This window comes from Pagrus major, chromosome 15 (genome assembly GCF_040436345.1).
Source record: "Pagrus major chromosome 15, Pma_NU_1.0".
In the NCBI taxonomy this organism is placed as follows: Eukaryota; Metazoa; Chordata; class Actinopteri; order Spariformes; family Sparidae; genus Pagrus; species Pagrus major.
The window spans coordinates 3,504,206-3,522,356 of NC_133229.1; the positions used below are offsets into that span (position 1 = coordinate 3,504,206).

Here is an 18,151-nt window from a genome sequence, read left to right on the forward strand (position 1 = left end):
TTCAAACCAATTCGACTCGATGAGACAATGCAGCATTTCTTGCTAAGTAATAATAAAGTTTAGACACAGAAAAGCTTGTTGGTGGAACAAGATCAGCCAGACATGACTGTTGTGTTTTTAATCACCCTATACGTTGTACGCTTGTTGTTGGCTGTAGAGCCCAATCAATACTAGATTTTTGGGGCAGTTACCAATACCAATATTTGAGAGTAAAAAATTCTGATATTGATATATCGGCCGGTGTACAAAGATTTTTGGCAATGACCCTGAAAATACTTTTATACCGTGGTCTGCCTGAATACTCAAGTAGCTCCAGTGAAACTGTCTGTTCACTGTTCAGTGCAGCATCCTTTCAACACCACAGTATTGTAACACACAAGAAGCAAGAAGTAGCTTACACTCAGGCTTTTGTACATTATAAAGTGGGTAACATATAACAGTAGAAGTTTCCACTGGCTGAAATGTCCATAACAAGTAATGGATAACTCATAAAATGGTGAGTACACCCTATGTTTGATTCAAAAGAAGGGTAACACTTTCCAATAAGGGTATATTAATTAACATTAGCTATTGTGGTAATAACCATTAACTAACAGTCAATTAATAGTTAACTCATGTGTCAAGTAATCATTTACTAATGGTGTCCATTTTAATTTAGGTGTTAATTCATACATTATATAATAGTTCATCAAGTCTCTATTAACAGTTTATAAAAATACACATGTTGATTAATTAATTGCATTGGTAAATGCAGTAATAAACATTAACTAGCAGTTCAGTAACAGCTAACTCATGTGTCTGTTAATCATTCATTAATGGTGTTCGTGTTAACTATACATTATTAGTTTAAGATTATATTAACACTTTTATGGGTCTACATATTAATAAAGGTACTTAATAATATTAGCTGATAAAGATGTCCGTTAACATGTATGTCATCAGATCAACAGCAACTGTCCCAACATTACCTAACCACAATGAATGCTGTTTGTGACGCTTATTGTAAAGTTGTAAACAATCATCCCTTAAAGCTGGGTTCTTTGTGAACCTTTGTGAAAACATGTATACCATCAGTAACACTTTAAAATGAGAAATTGATAAATCACCTTTTTGTTTTTCATTTTAAATGAAACTCTTAAAGTGGCAATCTCAAAGATTTCCAGAAGCGGGTTGCAGGTGTATTTTTGGACCTCACTGCTTCCCAGAGATCCAGTGTCACCTGTATGACGTCAGTCAGTTGGCAGCTTTGGCACACTTCCATAACAACACCGCATGACAGCGATTTGCAGATTTTTAAAAAAGTTTCATCATCCGCTGTTATCGGTCTTTTCTTTGTTTGTTCGGCCATGATGACTGTTAACAGTGACGTTAACCGTTTACTCCAAACACTAAGAGACCAGGACAAACAAAACTGTTATGTCATGTGCAAAACACCTACTCTCTCTGGCTGACCAACCACTGCTGGGTGAATGTTAAATTTGGAATGAGTCATGAAATGTTTAATACATGTGTGATTGTTTCAAATTTACAAGGCCCACAAAAATATTTTGAAATGGTTCATTTTGGTGACAAAAAGCTTTTTCAGCACTGTAAGGCATTTATGAAGACTTACTTAAGGGGTACAAGTTTTCAACTTTATGTTTACGGTCACTAAGAGCTTCCTGTTACACACTTGGACACAAGCGAGACTTCTAGGGGTGCACAAGTTTAAAACAATTCCTTTACATTTTCTTTCTTTCTAGAAATACAAAGACACAAGCACATCAGCAAAACATGGCTATATAGCCTACTGCAGGCTAGATCTACTGAATGACTAGTGCTATAAACATTAACACCTTTTAGGGAGGGAAGGTTACCTCGTGGATATTAATGTGGCTCGCAGAGTAACTCTTCAGATATTACTCTGGTTGAGAGTATGGTGTTAACCCAAAGCATTTATGGTGAGAGGAAATAACTCAGGTCGAGGCATCTCATGTTAACATCCTCTACTGATGGCAGAATGGGTAGTGTTATCAGTGGGCTGCAACAAACAGTCCAAAGAAACAAAATAAAGCATTTAGGAAAATAAGGTTACATACATAGGGACATTGTCAAATTACATTCTTATAATTTAAACATTATAAAATTAAAGTCACTTTATCACAATTGAAACAGCAGCCCAAGATTTGGCAGAGATTATTGATTTCAGTTCAAATAAAACATGTGATAAACAGATTTTATTTAATTCACCCACCAGGTAGACATTAAGGCACGGCAACACATTGTTGAACATCCATCATCCCACAAAGAGAAATGGAAAATAAAATGAAGTTCCAACATGTGCCATTCAGTGACTAGCTGGGGTTTCCCGGTCTGGTCTGCAGGGGCTGTGTGGCTCCACTCCCAGATAGCAGAATTGTTGTGCCCCAGATCTGGCCCACACCAGACATGTTCATTTGGCCCACATACCTGTTATTGTGCACATGTGTTTGCTCCCCACTACAGCCTGCTACACTGTCCCTCTGAGCTGACTGTATCAAGCAACCGTCTCACATCCCATTCGCTATTCAACTCACTACTAGTTGTTCATGGATTTTTTTATTTGATTTGGGCTCAGTGACAGCTAGCTGGTCTTGTTTTTTAACATGCAGTGAAATTATATTTGTTGTGCTTTCTGGCTAAAAGCTGTGCTAAAGGGTTCAATGAGCTGAGTGGACTAGTTTATTTCTAGTTGCTAAATCATATCTAAGGTCCGTCCTATTTGCTGGAGCAGTGAAACGTTTCCATCACATAAGAACCTGATGGGATTGTAATGACCGTTTCAGCTATTAGTCAAATTATCAGGTGACCAGGGAAACAGAGTTACTGCTTGTGAAAAATGTTATATTTTGATTGCAAAACACTTAAAAATATACATTAATCTCTAATTTATGTTTTTTTTCTCCGGCAGGTGACCATGGTATGAGCATGATAATGCCCTTCAAGGTTTTCATAATCAGGAATCTTCACAGAGGCAACCATCCTCCGTTGTTGGATGGGGTGGCCTCCATGTTTTCCATTAATTCCTGATAATGTACACCTCACCTGGCATTATCCCTTACATAAATTGGCCTGAGCATTTTTTTTGCATTGTAATCTCTAAAAAGAAAGTGAATATCTGACAACATATACATCAATACCGATATATCTGTGATAGGCCAATATTGGCCAACTGATATATCAGTCATGCTCTAATTTATTTACAAGGTACAAGGTACATTTTTTAAACAAGGGTTTTTAAAAAATGAAATAATGATTGAGTTCTTTGAGTCCTGTTTCATCTGTTTTATAAAATGGAGTGTTGAGGATAAGCTCAGGAGTCTCACAGCCTGAGGAGTGAAGCTGCTCTGTAGTCTGGTTGTATGGCAGCAGATACTTCTGAATCTTTTTCTAGACGGCAGCAGGGTGAACAGACTGTGGCTGGGTGGTTGTTGTCTTTTAGTATCTTTGGGCTCTGTGCAGACATCTCACTTCACTGATGTCACTGATGCTCTGTGGATGGTACCAGTGATGTTGTGGGTGGTTTTATTCACCCGCTGCAGAGCCTTCCTGTCCTGGGCCGTGATGAACCATGCCAGTTTGTGATGTTTCCAGTCAGGATGCTTTCTATTATTCCTCTGTGAAAGTTGACCAGAATCTTGGTACAGAATTTAGCCTTCCTAAGTTTCCGTAGGAAGTAGAGCCTCTTCTGTGTTTTTTTAAACAGGGTGGTGATGTGTGATGAAATGTAAATCAGACCTGCCAACTGGTACATATTTGGCAAAGCAGGTATGTATTTTGACATCAAAGTATACTGGTACAATTAATCACTCTGAAATGTGTAAAAAGTGACGCTGTATGAATTTGACCAAATGCTCAGTGCTCACATCTAACTACAGCAATACTCCAGGAAGCGTGTAGCCTGAGTTTGATCCTGTGCCTTTAAATATTTGTAAGATGGGATGATGCCCCCCCCTACACATTCCTCCCCCTATTCCCTCCTCTATACACTATTTGTTAATCATTATCAGTTGTGTTATTTTTTGTGTGCTTGTGTCCTCTGTACAATCCAAATTTAAATGAGCTCTACCCAAAATCCAATTTCTGCAATGAATGAAAAGGTGATAATGTCATTTCATTTTTTATTGCTCTTTCAAACATTCATGCAAACTTTCCAGCATTCATATTTGTATGCACACAGTCTTCCATGAGCCGTACAAGATGACACCTTTTAAATAAGTAACAAAGGAGATTCCAGTCAAATCTACTGAAACAAAATGTAGACTGGAAAGATGAAGCCGTTTTCAAGTAATGGTCAAATTCAATGAAACTATTAAAGATTTCATCAATCAACAAAAAAATTAAGTGTCAAAATGTGGTCAAAACAGCAGAGTCCAACTAATCGAATAACCATTCATAACAGAACTGTTGGCTTGATTACTCGCATTGAGGAGGCAGAGAAAACATTAACACACTAGTATGAGAAAGCAAAGGACTACCCGAGGCCTGTCCTCTGTGGTAAAGCAATAATTCCCAAACAGCCTGTAATGAGTATATATAGTATCTGTATGTTTGTATGTACTGTACACTCTGTTCACACAGGATAAGCAATCGATATCTGAGTGGACTCTGCTGTGATGCCCCACAATCTGTCTTCAACTAGTGTAGTGTCTGCCTTGATTAAAGCCAGCTTGGCTGTAGTGTTGCCCGCCATGTTGGAAGAACTGTTCAAACTGTCCTCCTTGGTTAAAATTATGCCCCCCTCTCCCTCCCCAGCCTCCTCCTTGTCCTCCTCCTCCTCGACCTCCTCTTCCCCTGCCACCCCGACCCCCTCGGCCCCCCCCCCTTTCCTGATGCCAGCTTCCGTCTTGGTGGTAACTATCATGGTAACCTCCTCCTCCTCCTCCTCCTCCATAGAAGCCAGGTTCCTGGAAAGCACCTTCATTGTTCCCAGCTCCTCCATACCCACCTCTCCCTCCTCCCCCCTGATGACCTCCTGCATCTGGAAAGTGGCTCTGATTGTAACCCCCTCTTCCTCCTCCACCACCCTCTCCCCAGCCTCCCTGCTGCTTGCCTCCTCTGGCACCTCCTCCTCTGCCTCCCCTGTCGCCGCGTCCTCCTCCAGATCCACCTCCTCTCTCATACCCTCCACGTCCACCTTGGGAGTAGTGATCGTAGCCCCCCCTGCTGCCTCCATGCCCACTTCCACCGTAGTGTCCTCCGCCTTGGGGAGCATCCTGACGCTTCTGCCAGGAGGGCATCTCTGGAGGAGGAGGCTCAATCTCACAGGGTCGACCTCCCCTGTCTGGCACTCGGCCCATTAGAACCTTAGGAAAGGACACATGTTAAAACAAGATGCTGCAAAAGGAAGCCTGCTTGTTTGAATGAGACAAAGTTACTGTCAAATTTACTGAATGCAGTGTTTTGTTTTTTTTGGTTTTTGAAGGACTGCTCAGTTCTTGCAGTCTTTAAGTACTTTGAAAGTGCATTTTGAACCTTCTGTACTTTTTTCTAAAACTCAATATTTATTTGATTAAATCACGTTATATTTTAGTGAATAATTAGGGCTTTCACTATAACACGTTCATTTCGATTAATTATAGAAAAAAATAACACTTACAAATAACACTACAAAAATATTGTGGATTAATCACGCTCCATGACGCCCCTCGACCAGCAGATTTGTAAACATGATGGAGGAAGATGACTGAAGCCCCACTCCAGCCAGAGTTATAACTGTTAACATTCTTTCAAACCAAGAATGGGATGTTGTTTTTAATTTTTGAATTGACATCATACCCACGACGTAGCCTCTGCGTAGGTGTTTGCCCTACACCGTAGCCTGAAATGTAACTGCACGAAGGCAGCGACGCGGATCACAGCAACTGTGATTGGTCTGCTTGGAAGCACCATATCTTCTGGCTTCTCCTCCAGAGCCTCTCTTCACTGCCGGAGAGTCTCTGGGCGAGAGAGAGTGGACAGGCTGGATGTCTGAAGGGCAGGCTGCCCCTCCACGAGCAGCTCAGTGGCATCACTGGCTTGCTTGAACCAAGTTGTTCAAGCTGGGTTTGAATGTAGCCACAGCCCTCCCTGCAGACACTCTGCCTGTCTGCTCTGTCTAACCCAGAGACACAGCTGTGAGCCAAAGGAGTCGTGTGTTTAAAGGGGAAACAACAGCTTAATTTGTTTTATGTTTAAGCACAAAATTAAGTGATTGGACAAAAATGATCAAACATTGTCAGGATAGATCATAAAAATACAAAAACACACTGGAGTGGTACTTCAAAAACATTTACATTGTAATATTTTTAAATGCTTGCGGTAAATAGCTTGTAATCAAAATAATAATCTCGGAAATTTTCATGTAAATAAATATCTGTTAAGTCACTAGCTATCGCCTAATGAGGTAACACAATGATGATTGAGCCTATAGCCCGCTGATCAAAGCCCTTGCATTTGCTGTTATACCAAAGATGTACTCTGGGTGTCGGTGGCGACCTTCCCGGAAAATATCACAAGCGGCGAACAGTTAGTGACGCATTCACCCAGCAGTGGTTGGTTGGTCAGAGAGAGCAGGTTGTTCGCTTCATGATGACCAGAATAAGTTAGCCTAATGTTAGACAGTAAATACGTACGTACTAGGGTTGGGCCGATGGCTCACAGCCACGGACTACTAATCCCTGACCATCGTAACATTGTGATTTAAAAGGCTCCCCACCAGAGAGCACAATCAAGAAGCGTGTCCCCTCAGAGTTGCCGTAGGGCAAAAGTTGTTGTCATTTGTGATATGTGGAAAGAAGTATGTTTCTGCTCAGTGCACTTTAAGTCTCCATGTCCCGTTTGTTATTTTCTTATTAAATCAGCTCAGTTCGGAGAACCCAGGACACTCAGTTAAATTTGTGGCAGCGGTGTTTCTTTTTTCCCGCGGGCCGCTGTTTCTCTCGTTACACACAGTTTTCTTAGCTTAGCTTCCTTGGCTAAGTCGGCCAACGTTGTTTTATGCATATGAGGCTGAACAAAGCTAAGTTACGGACATGTGGTGCAGAGACGAGGCCAATTTTAAAGCTGGCGCAGGGATGTATGTCTGTGGTAACAGGAGAAAGTTTCCTCTGCAGGGTGAGACAGTTGAAAATTCATGTCAGAGCAATGGTGGGAAACAGCGGTGAGCTAATACGCAACTGCTGCCTGAGGACAACACTGAGGGGACACGCTGCCTCAAACTCGTAAACAACGATGTCATAATCCATCACAATGTTTCACTGTTGATATCGTCATATGCCAATTCGGCAGACATCACCCAACCCTAGCACGTACATAATGTTACTTTTATAGCGACCATTTTTTATTCACTAAATAGTAAGTGTTACGATTACTGTCTCAGAAGACATCGTTCCCTTTTTGCTTTCATGTGTTGTTGTTATGGAGGCGTGGCAAAGCTGCCAGTTGACAACTGACTGACATCACACAAGGCGACACTGGATCTCTGGGAAGCAGTGAGGTCCAAAAATACACCTGCAATTGCCACTTCTGGAAATCTTCGAGATTGCCACTTTAACTAGTTTCTTTTTTTAAATTGCTTTACAGCCCTACTAATAAAATATTTTGAATTTGCGTGTGTATTACTAGGTCAAGGATTTTAATACCAAACAAGCGCACTATTTCCTTTAGTATGAGTAATATATGCAAAAAACTACAATGATAAGCTATTTTAGTACAACTCTGATTCCAAAAAGGTTGCAACGCTGAGTAAAACATTAAACAGAACATGATAATCTGCTAATAACTTTTGACATATATTCAATTAAAAACGGTACAAAGACAGTATGTTCAATGTTTTCCCCTCATCAACTTAATTGATTTTTGTAAATATATGCTTATTCTGAATTTGATGTCAGCAACACTTATAAAACAAGTTGGGACAAGAGCAATAAAAAGACTGGGAAAGTTGTGGAATTCTCCAGAAAACACCTGTTTGAAACACTGCACACACACTCCACTACACACAGGTAAGCAGGTTCATTGGTAACAGCTGATAGTATCATGATTGCGTATGAAAGGTATATTCTCCAAAGGCTCAGTTGACCACAAGCCAGGATGGGACGAGGCTCACCACTTTGTGTGTTATTTTCAAGTGTTGCTAGAAAGACTAACACTTTTTTGCTCATTTCTGTGTTTTCATGGGATTTTTAGACAAAAGGAAAAATATTCAATAGCTCCAGACATTCTATGATCTATGATCACACATGGCTCTGTGTCCAAGTTTGTGTGTCACTGCACTTACAAATAGTAAGTAATGGAAATGCATATTTCGAAAAATTCACTTCAGCCTGCAAGTTTTAGCACACCATGAACTTTGGCACATCCCTTATAAACAGAGAAGTAGGATACAAAAAGTGAATAGATAAAAATGAAACAGAATAAATGTTGTGATTACACTGTGTTGAACCCACCTTATTAATGGCACAAGCAGTCTTCTCCCTTATCTTGCCACTGCTTGTACGTAGGATCTTGGAGAAGTCTTGTCGAGCAGCAAGAAGGTGGGCAACAGAGATTTTACTTTTGGTGATGAGGGCAGAACGTAGTGGCTGGTAAATTTTGGCCAACTTTTCAACATGAGTCTGTATTAAGATAAACAAAAGGAAGTCGTATTCATTTTCAGAAAGCCATTAAGTTTAGCAGTCATTCATTGTATATACAGTCATGGTCAAAAGTTTACACACACTTGTAAAGAAAACGTACATCATGACAGACTTCAGTTGCAATGATTTTTACAGCACTCATTTTTCTGTGATGGAATGAGAGGAACACATACTACTTTGTCACAAAAACATTCATGAAGTTTGGTTCAGTAATGAATTTATTACAGGTCTTCTGAAAATGTGACCAAATCTGCTGGATCAAAAATATACATACAGTAACTTGAACAATCAATGTTGGTGATTATAGAAAGTTGTGTGAATCAAATGTTCTCTGTAGCATGGCCTCTTAACTTCTTCTGAGTGATTCTGATTGATAACAGCTGGTGACTTTTCGAGCCCATTTTAATAGGGCTTATTTAATACAGCCATTAGACTCAGCCACAAACACTACAATGGGAAAGTCTAAGGTGCTCAGCATTGATCTGAAAGAGCACATCATTCATTTGAACAAGTCAGGAAAGTCACTTTGAGCCATTATAAAGTACTTACAGGTCCCAAGATCAACTGTACAACCAACTGTTTGTACGTATAAAGTGCATGGCACAGTTGTGTCACTGCCACGATCAGGAAGAAAACACCAACTATCACTACATGCTCTCGATGGGGTTCAAGTCAGGACTTGAAACCTCAATTCTAGCCTGATTCAGCCATTCCTTTACCACTTCTGATGTGTTTGGGATCATTGTCCAGTTGGAACACCCAACTGCACCCAGGCCTTTCATGTGTGGAAGGTATTTCGTGGAGTGGAGAATCACTATGAAAAAAAGTACCTCTGATATAACGTTAGTCTCTTAGTCTACATTGAAAAATGTGACATTATTTAAAGTCTGTCATGCATGTATGGCTACTGTATATCTAACGTTAACGTACAGCAGTTACCTGTCTGTGTCAATTTGTTTACTTTAGTTTAAGAGGGAGAAGGAGATTAAGAGGATTTAGATATTTTCAGCAGAAGTGGCCCTCAAATGATGATGACTGCCTCAGCGTATCCTACATGCAAAATGGTGATGTACTCCCCTGTGTGGTTGGTTGAGGCTGCGCAGCCATCTGCAACTAGCCAAGTTCAGCCGATAACAATAGTTTGTAAAAGGTCGACCTCTAATTCCTATTGCAGAAAATTAAGGCCCACACACAATACTTTAATGGCATGCTATTGCCACACTGCTCATGATTGACATATGCATTTAAAAAGACCAACTGTTATTAGATACCAACAGGCCTGAGAGGAGCATTATATCAGAGTCAGAGGTCTTGGTGTGACTGCACTCAGGTCAGAATGTGATCAAGTTCAGTTGACTGACAGAAAATGGTCCCCTCCTATTTTGTAATCTGTTAATCTTTGAAGTTGTTTGTCAAGCATTCATGCCATCATTTTTGACAGCTCCAGTCTCTAATGTGAGGATTTTCTCATTCTTCATTTCTTACATAATAGTAAACTGAGAATTTTTAGATTTTGGAATGTTGGTCAGACAGAACAAGCTATTTGAGGATGTTGCCTTAAGCTGTAGAAAACTGTTATTAGCACACAGTTTTACAGTTTTGTTTAAAGAACAAACATTTAATTAAGGATCCATGCATAATGACAATAATCATTAGTTTCAGCCTTCATCAAAAGTCCAATTTAAGTTCCAGAGCAGGCAGTGACAGGAGGCTCTGTTAACATGTATCAACCACCATTTTGTGTCTATTTTTATCAATGATGCATTAGAGGGTGCACTTGTCTGCTCCACAATACTGAGGCTCTGCCCTTTATTGTGTTGAACTGTGTAAAAATTCAAATAAGCATTTTTAAACAGAAATAACATGCAACATGACAAATTTAGAGACGACATTGAATCCAGGAGCTTCCCTGATGGGGTATGGCTCCCCCACACCTGAACATACCTAACCCAACTTTCTCTCTGCTGTCAAACAAAGAGAAGACCAGATTCAAATCTTGACTAAAAGGTGTTATTCACATCAGTGCATTGAGCCCCTTTCACATTTTTGAAGACTCCAAGTTTTCACATACCTTTGCTCTTTCAGACCAACCGAAAGACTGCACTGTCACATCGAGACGTTTCAACAACATCTTTCTTCTCACTTCATACTCATTTGTAAGTGCTTGGTTTATAGCCTCAATTTTTTCCTGGGAAAAAAAGGAGATGATAAATCATGGAAGAGAAAAAAAAAGAAGAATTAGAGCATTCATTTTTTTGTCTTGATACTGTCCTTCACACTTTGCATATGTATGTTTGCAGACTCTGGGTATCTCTAGGTTCAGAGAAGATGTAACCCTAAGGTTACACATACATTGTCTCATGACACAAATCAGAGGTCGAGAGCAGATTGTTGAGATCTGAGCTGAAGCCTTCAGTCTTACAGGATGGACACAATGGATGCGTGTGCAGCGCTGCTGCGTGGCCTCTCGCTTTTTATTTCAGCATCCATGTTAGAGTGGCGCCACTGGATGCAGGAGTCACGCTTCTCACACACGTGTCAAGCAAGGCTGAAGCGTTGCTTCGTCTAGAGATTCGGAGTCTCACCTATTTTTACCACAATACACACACTCAGCAAAAATCGACCTGAAAACGACCTGTATACAGTCATTTCGACATCATGCCAGTGTTTCACTAGAGTTTAAATGTCTGTATTTTTATATGTCACAGATATGCAAAGAAGACACAACAGGGGAAGGGCAGTTTTTTCCCTGTGCACTCCCTTTTTCTTTCTCTCCCTCGCTCACTCTCTTTCTCCCTCCTGCTTTCTCCATCTTTCAGCGAGGTAAAGGAAAATCACTGTTGTTAAAACATAATTTATAATTATCAAAGGCAAACTCAATGTAAACAGATAGGGCAGGAAGGAGCCGCTGCCTGTGTGAACACAAACATGCCAGTGAGCGGTAGCCCCTCGGTAACGCAGCCGCCACACAGTACATAAGCACCCACTGTGTTCACCCTATGTGTACCCATAGAAATGCCCATAGTGTACTTGACATCATGCTTCTATCTAAAAAAACAAAACCTGCATTCACCTGAATCTGCTGCTTGTTCCATCCTTTATTATTATTCATTCTGTTTTATTCAAAACATTTTTTTATTTATTGGTTTATTAATTTATTCATTCATTGCTTCTAGCTTACCTATGTGATCTGAAAAAAAAAGTTATGGTTATAGGAGTACAGCTTTTTGAAAAACTTCCCATAGAAATGTCCATGCCCATATTATCCTTTATGACTGGACCCATCCTACAAAATCCCCTGAATTCACCTTAACTTGCTGCTTGTTCTGCAAAATTTTGAAATTTTCAGAGCTTTTGAGATCTTTGTAATGGTGGCATAAAAATCAATTCACTTAAGTATCATGATTATTTTACAATTCCTGATTTGATTTTACATAACGCTATATTACTAGCTCTGAGCCTCTTAGCTCAATGCTAACATGTAATCGGAATTCCCATTAATGTGCTAACAGACATTAGCATATTTACAAATGCTCCATTTTAATTCACATACTTTAACTAAAATGGTATGTGTGCTTGGCTTTGCAGGTGTAGAAGGAAACATTTGTATGTCAGTGATTATTTTTACTGTTGTAGGGACAGATGCCTCTCGTCTCTTCTATTGATTGAGGCCTTGTTCTCTGCATTCTGTATCCCCTGCCTCCATCTACCTCCAAGAACTTTATTTTCTTTTGTAACAAAGCCGTCAAATAGACGCTTCCCAGATACCCTCCCTGGTATCTGCACCCGTCTTCAGAGGCCCCCTTTGGCGATTGTAAAACTGAATTTAACACCGTTTTTCCTCCCCCAGAGACAGTCACACCTTTCCTTTAAGGGTCAAGCGAGATTCAGTTGATCACAATTGAATCCACACTCTCCAAACATCAGAGGACCAGAGGACTTCCCTTTTACAATGATATGTTATAATTGAATGTCTTTGCATTTGTAAATGAGACTAAAAACTGCTAACATTTTGTTCTCTCCTATCTAATTCACACACACACACACACACACACACACACACACACACACACACACACACACACTTCCAGTCCCACTCCCCTTCTTTTTACCAAATTTTTGGCTGACAGCTCAGAAAATTACACTCTTGCCTCCCTTATCTTTAAATTCCTATGTCGTAAAGGCTTCTACACTCTTCCAGATTTTAACGAAGTTAAAATAACTGTTAAGCCAGAACCTAATCTTCTGGATTTTAACATATTATTAACCAGGAAGAAAAGTTCATACAACTAATTCTACCCACATTTCTCTGTGATGAAAACTGACAGATAAATTTAATGTGTGAAAATGTCCTGTGTTCCGTGGAACCACAGTACCCTCTAATGGTGAGCCCTGGTATGATTTGGACAAAGTTTCAAAGGTCTAACACATTTTTGGTTTGTTACAAGTTAAATGTTTAAAATATTCCCTGTCATGATAAGTATTAGGCTAGAACTAAAAGAAATGTGTATAAGTGATTAGTTCTACGATATAATCAAGTGTGTTTAGATGTTTTGACCAAGTTTTAATTTTCTTTTGAATGTTAATGATTTAGTGATGCCATGTGATTTGTGTTAATAAGAAATCCACATATTAAGCCATGGTGACATTCTGGGAAAGGTGAAACACGAGTTTGAAACATTTAAAATGTTAGTTTAGTTTTAGTTAGTTTCTGTGAAGAAAAGCGACCGAGCGACACACACACACAAGAGGGATCTGCCTGCACTAGTGATTTGAAACTTTGAAACTCACAGCAGGATGTAAATACCGGTGTGTATCTATCGCGAGTTCTGTTGATCTTGTCCGGCGTGGCTTCCGTAGTGCAAGCGGCTGTGAGGGAGACTCGAGTGCACGCGGGAGCGTGCCTCCAGGCAAATATAGTATAGTGACTGTTTAGGCTAGAAAAATGTACCAAATGACGTTGTTTTGAGTAAACTCTGGATGTCGCCACTTCAGGACACTTGGATTGCAGCGGACGAGCAGTATGGAGGAATATTACAAAGTCTTTGTGTAGTTTTATGGACCTTTTCCTCTCGGGCACCATTGAAGCCCGTTATATGGATTTTTGCTGCAGGACGGTACCCCCCCGGGTCCCCAGCTGCACTTTGAGGAATAAGAAACTACACCGGACTTCTCATCAGCATGAGGGTGAGTCGATAATGACTGAATTTCGTTCTAGAGTGAACTATTCCTTTAAGTTGTTCTCACTTTTATATTTTTCGTTGTATTGATTAATTTCTTTTAAGTACTTCAACTTTTGTTAAGTTTCTACCAGAACGAAGTTCTGTTTTAATTTGTTTTATACAGTTAAGTATTGTAACCTGACTCAGAGGAAGTGAACTTTAATTTGAAATTCTCTCATACCAAGTAACTAGGGATTATTCGTTGGCCACAGGAGCATCCTTCAGTTATTTTAGCGAAGAAGTTAAATTAGTTTATCAGTCAGAGCCTAAGAACCACCACTCAAAGCGACAGAAGAAGACCATCATCTTCATTAAGATCATCATCACGACGTTACAGCAACTGGCTGTTTAGGAACCGTGCAAGTGGTTTCCAATGAAAGAAAGACTCTTTGCCAAGCCAAGGTGGCTCTGCCCCCAGCGCTCACGAGTGGTGCCATCCCGCTGGGCATTGGATCGAGACCGTCACCCGCTGGGTACCGGGCGAACTGTGCCATCCCGCCGGCTATTGGACTGAGACTGTCAACCTGCAGTTGAGCTACAAAACACCCGCGGGAGACAAAATCCGCAGCCTGCTGACCCCACAGCTCTTCAAATAAAGTAGGCTAACCATCCCTCATCCTGCTGGATTCACACATATGAAATATGAGTTGGTGTCTTTGGCATTGATTCAGATCCTTTGAGCTTCAGAGAAATTCGGTCAGGGCTCCGTTAGCGTTAAATTATTCTCGTAATATTTAAATGCTTTCACCCAACCCGTAATTTCACCATCCGCACATATTTCACTCATAAACTCAATAATTTAGTCATTACAGACTAAAGACAGACTTGTTACCTGTTATCATTTGTTTAATTTGCCATTTCATTTATTTACTCTGAATTATTTAGTCAATAAACATATTTAACCGTATGTCGTTGTCTGTGCAGGTTTGTTTAATGTGGAGAACCAATGGTAACTGTGTAGAAGTCACTGCTTCAGTTATGAGATTGAATAAATTGATTAGAATTGATTCAAGTTAACCTTGTCCAGTCGAATTTAATTAATTTCTTCCAGATTAGTCAAAGCGATAAAACAACGGAGGTGGTGCTCTATTTACGAGTACTTTATTAATCACAAGTGATTCTTAAATTACATTTATTAGTAGTGTATTTCAGTGTATTACACTGTTATATTGCTTTTGTATGTTTTAAGTATATTCCATTCTTTATGATGGTAGACTCTGTGATGAGGCAAACCATTTACATTGATCAACGGACATTGCTACCACAGAAACAAAAAGTTGCACCAGATTCCAATAACTATTCCTCTTGATATTTTCATCATTACAATAGTAATCTAAAGCCCTCTTCAGACAGATTGCTCAATAGCGCTGCAACGAAGGCTCGCCTCTACACTGCCTTTGTTTGTTCACACTGAACCAAGCTGTGGATCCAAAAGCACTGTCACGGTACACATCATGACGTTGAGATCTGTGGTTTTTTCAATGTGTTTCCCCCGGTGTCCACCTGTTAATCTAAACATGTACACGCCGACTGTTTATAATCATATGCCGTTATAATGTGTTGTGATTGAGATCCTGACCCACCATGCATCCTGGAAAGTGACAAAGTAAAATTTTTTGCTCTAAATGACATAATTACATAATCACCATCAGTAAATAGAGAACCCTGTCTGACTCTCACTTGTGGGGAGGGATGCCGTTTTCTGGGGGAAAGTTCACTGAAGTCTTGGTCAGGAGGGCTGACCGTCGCTGTGATTTTTTTCAATACAAGTTTCCTGAGACACTAACTACAACAACAACACAATAATGGAAGGAGACAAAGACATGGTGAGTTATAGTTTTGCTCTGAATCGCGTCAGATAATTGCCGCTACTCAACTGCGGGAGCCGCCTGGCTCTGCTGCCGGGGACAGACGCCGTTTTTCAGGCAGAAATGTGACGAAGAGTCAGTAGGACAGACAGGATGACAGAGGCTTTCCCACGTATGGATGCTGTATTTTTTTCCTCATATACAGTCCCCTCCAAAACTATTGGAACAGCGAGGCCAGTTCCTTTATTTTGGCTGTACACTGAAAACATTTGGGTTTCACATCAAAAGATGAATATGAGACAAGAGCTCAGTATGTCAGCATCCATTTCCAGGTATTAACGTCTAGATCTGAAAAAACTTAGAAGATAGCATCATTTGCAAAAGAACACCACATTTTTAGGTAAGCAAAAGTATAGGAACAGATAAACTAAAAATACATTCGAGTGAATAACACTTAATATTTAGCTGCAAATCATTTGCTTGCAATAACTGCATCAAGCCTGCAACCCACTGACATCACCAAACCTTTGCATTCTTCTTTTGTGATGCTTTTCCAGGCTTCACCGCAGCCTCTTTCAGTTGTTGTTTGTTTCAGGGGGTTTCTCCCTTCAGTTTCGTCTTTAGCAGGTAAAATGCATGCTCAGTAGGGTTTAAGTCTGGAGATTGACTTGGCCAGCCGAAAACCTTCCACTTCTTTCCCCTGATGAACTCCTTGGTTGTTTTGGTAGTGTGTCCTGGGTCGTTGTCTTGCTGCATGGTGAAGGATCTCCCGATCAGTTTGGTTCTATCTCTCTTTAAATTGGCAGACAAAATGTTTCTGTAGAGTTCTGAGTTTATTTTGCTGCTGCCATCATGTGTTACATCATCAATGAAGATCAATAGCCCATCCCAGAAGAAGCCATGCAAGCCCAAGCCATGATATTACCTCAACCTTGTTTCACAGATGAGCTTGTGTGTTTGGGATCATGAGCAGATCCTTTCTTTTTCCACACATTAGCCTTTCTTTTGTAAAGAGTAATCTTTGTCTCATCAGTCCATAAAACTTTGTCCCAGAACTTATGAGCCTCGCCTCTGTACTTTTTGGCAAATTTCAATCTGGCCTTCCTATTCTTATTGCTAATAAGTGGTTCTTGAATCTTCTGGTGTGGCCTCTGTACTTTTGTTCCTGAAGTTTTCTGCGGATGGTGGATTGTAATACCTTCACTCCTGCCCTCTGGAGGTTGTTGGTGATGTCACTGACAGTTGTTTTAGGGGTTTTCTTTACAGCTCTCACAATGTTTTGTCATCAACTGCTGATGTTTTCCTTCGTCTACCAGTTTGACATCTGTTGCTGAGTACACCAGTGGTGTCTTTCTTCTTCAGGACATTCCAAATGGTTGTACTGGCTATGGCCAATGTTTGTGCAATAGCTCTGATTGAGTTTCCATCTTCTCTCAGCTACAAAATTGCTTGCTTTTCTCCCATAGACAGCTCTCTGGTCTTCATGTTGGTTACACCTTTTTAACTATAAATGCAGTCTGCAAAGGCAAAACCCAAAGCTGAAACTGAGAGTAGACATTCAGAGCTATTTATTGTTTGAATAATCAACGTAATAGGACACACCTGGGCAGCAAAAAACACCTGTCAGTCACATGTTCCAATAATTTTGCTCATTTGAAAAATGGGTGGGTTCAAACAAAAGGTGCTATCTTCTAAGATTTTTAACAGATGTAGATGTAAATACCTGGAAATGGATGCTGACATACTGAGCTCTTGTCTCATATTCATCTTTTGGTGTCAAACCAAAATGTTTTCAGTGTACAGCAAAAATAAAGGAACTGGCCTCACTGTCCCAATAGTTTTGGAGGGGACTGTAAGTTGCCAAAGACACTACCAGTTACCACATTACTGTTGTTTGGTCCTGTAACGTTGCTTTATGGGTTGAAGTGTGGGACATTTCTCTTTTATATGATGCCAGCTTTTCCATTCACACAGACGCTGGCTCGCCTCTGCTGAAGCTCTGATACTACCTCCGGAGGCGGATCAGAGCAGGGAACCTGTCCCCCCTCTCTGCATCTGTAACTTTCACACAGACAGCAAGGCGGAGCATCGCCGCATGATTCCCGCACTGCAAGGACAGTGTGAATGGGGCTACAGACGTTATCAATTTTCTAGGTTTTGAAAAATTGAGAATTGAGCAGTTCTGAATTGACCATAAGTCAGTGCGCGACAAAGTTTTTTCATAGTTCAGTGGATGTGCTAAAAAAAATTCAGCTCTGAAGGATGCACATGTGATTTAAATTTTGTTTTTTGGGCAACTTCAGTTTGTTGTTATAAGCTACAGCAACTTTAACCAATCATTATCAAATTTTAGGGATATACTGAGGTGTGATGTGACGCAAGTTGCAGGTCGAGGTCTGATTATCACGACCTCAGTGTAAGCTGCGGAATCTTGACCCGTTGCTGCAGAGGGACAATGTTAGGGAAAGCTGGAGAACAATGTCAA

The 18,151-nt window shown here is 40.3% G+C and overlaps 1 protein-coding gene across 1 annotated transcript in view; it reads right to left on the minus strand.

The window, feature by feature from the left end:
* Positions 1-4,122: 4,122 nt before the first annotated feature.
* Positions 4,123-18,151, minus strand: part of fam98a (family with sequence similarity 98 member A) — a 32,003-nt gene continuing 17,974 nt past the window's right edge. Inside the window, exons 6-8 of the mRNA XM_073482526.1 lie at positions 10,708-10,824; positions 8,448-8,615; positions 4,123-5,324 (exon numbers count right to left, since the gene is read on the minus strand). Coding sequence (XP_073338627.1) covers positions 4,653-5,324; positions 8,448-8,615; positions 10,708-10,824 — 957 coding nt within the window. The 3' untranslated portion in view covers positions 4,123-4,652. The remainder of the gene's footprint in view (positions 5,325-8,447; positions 8,616-10,707; positions 10,825-18,151) is intronic.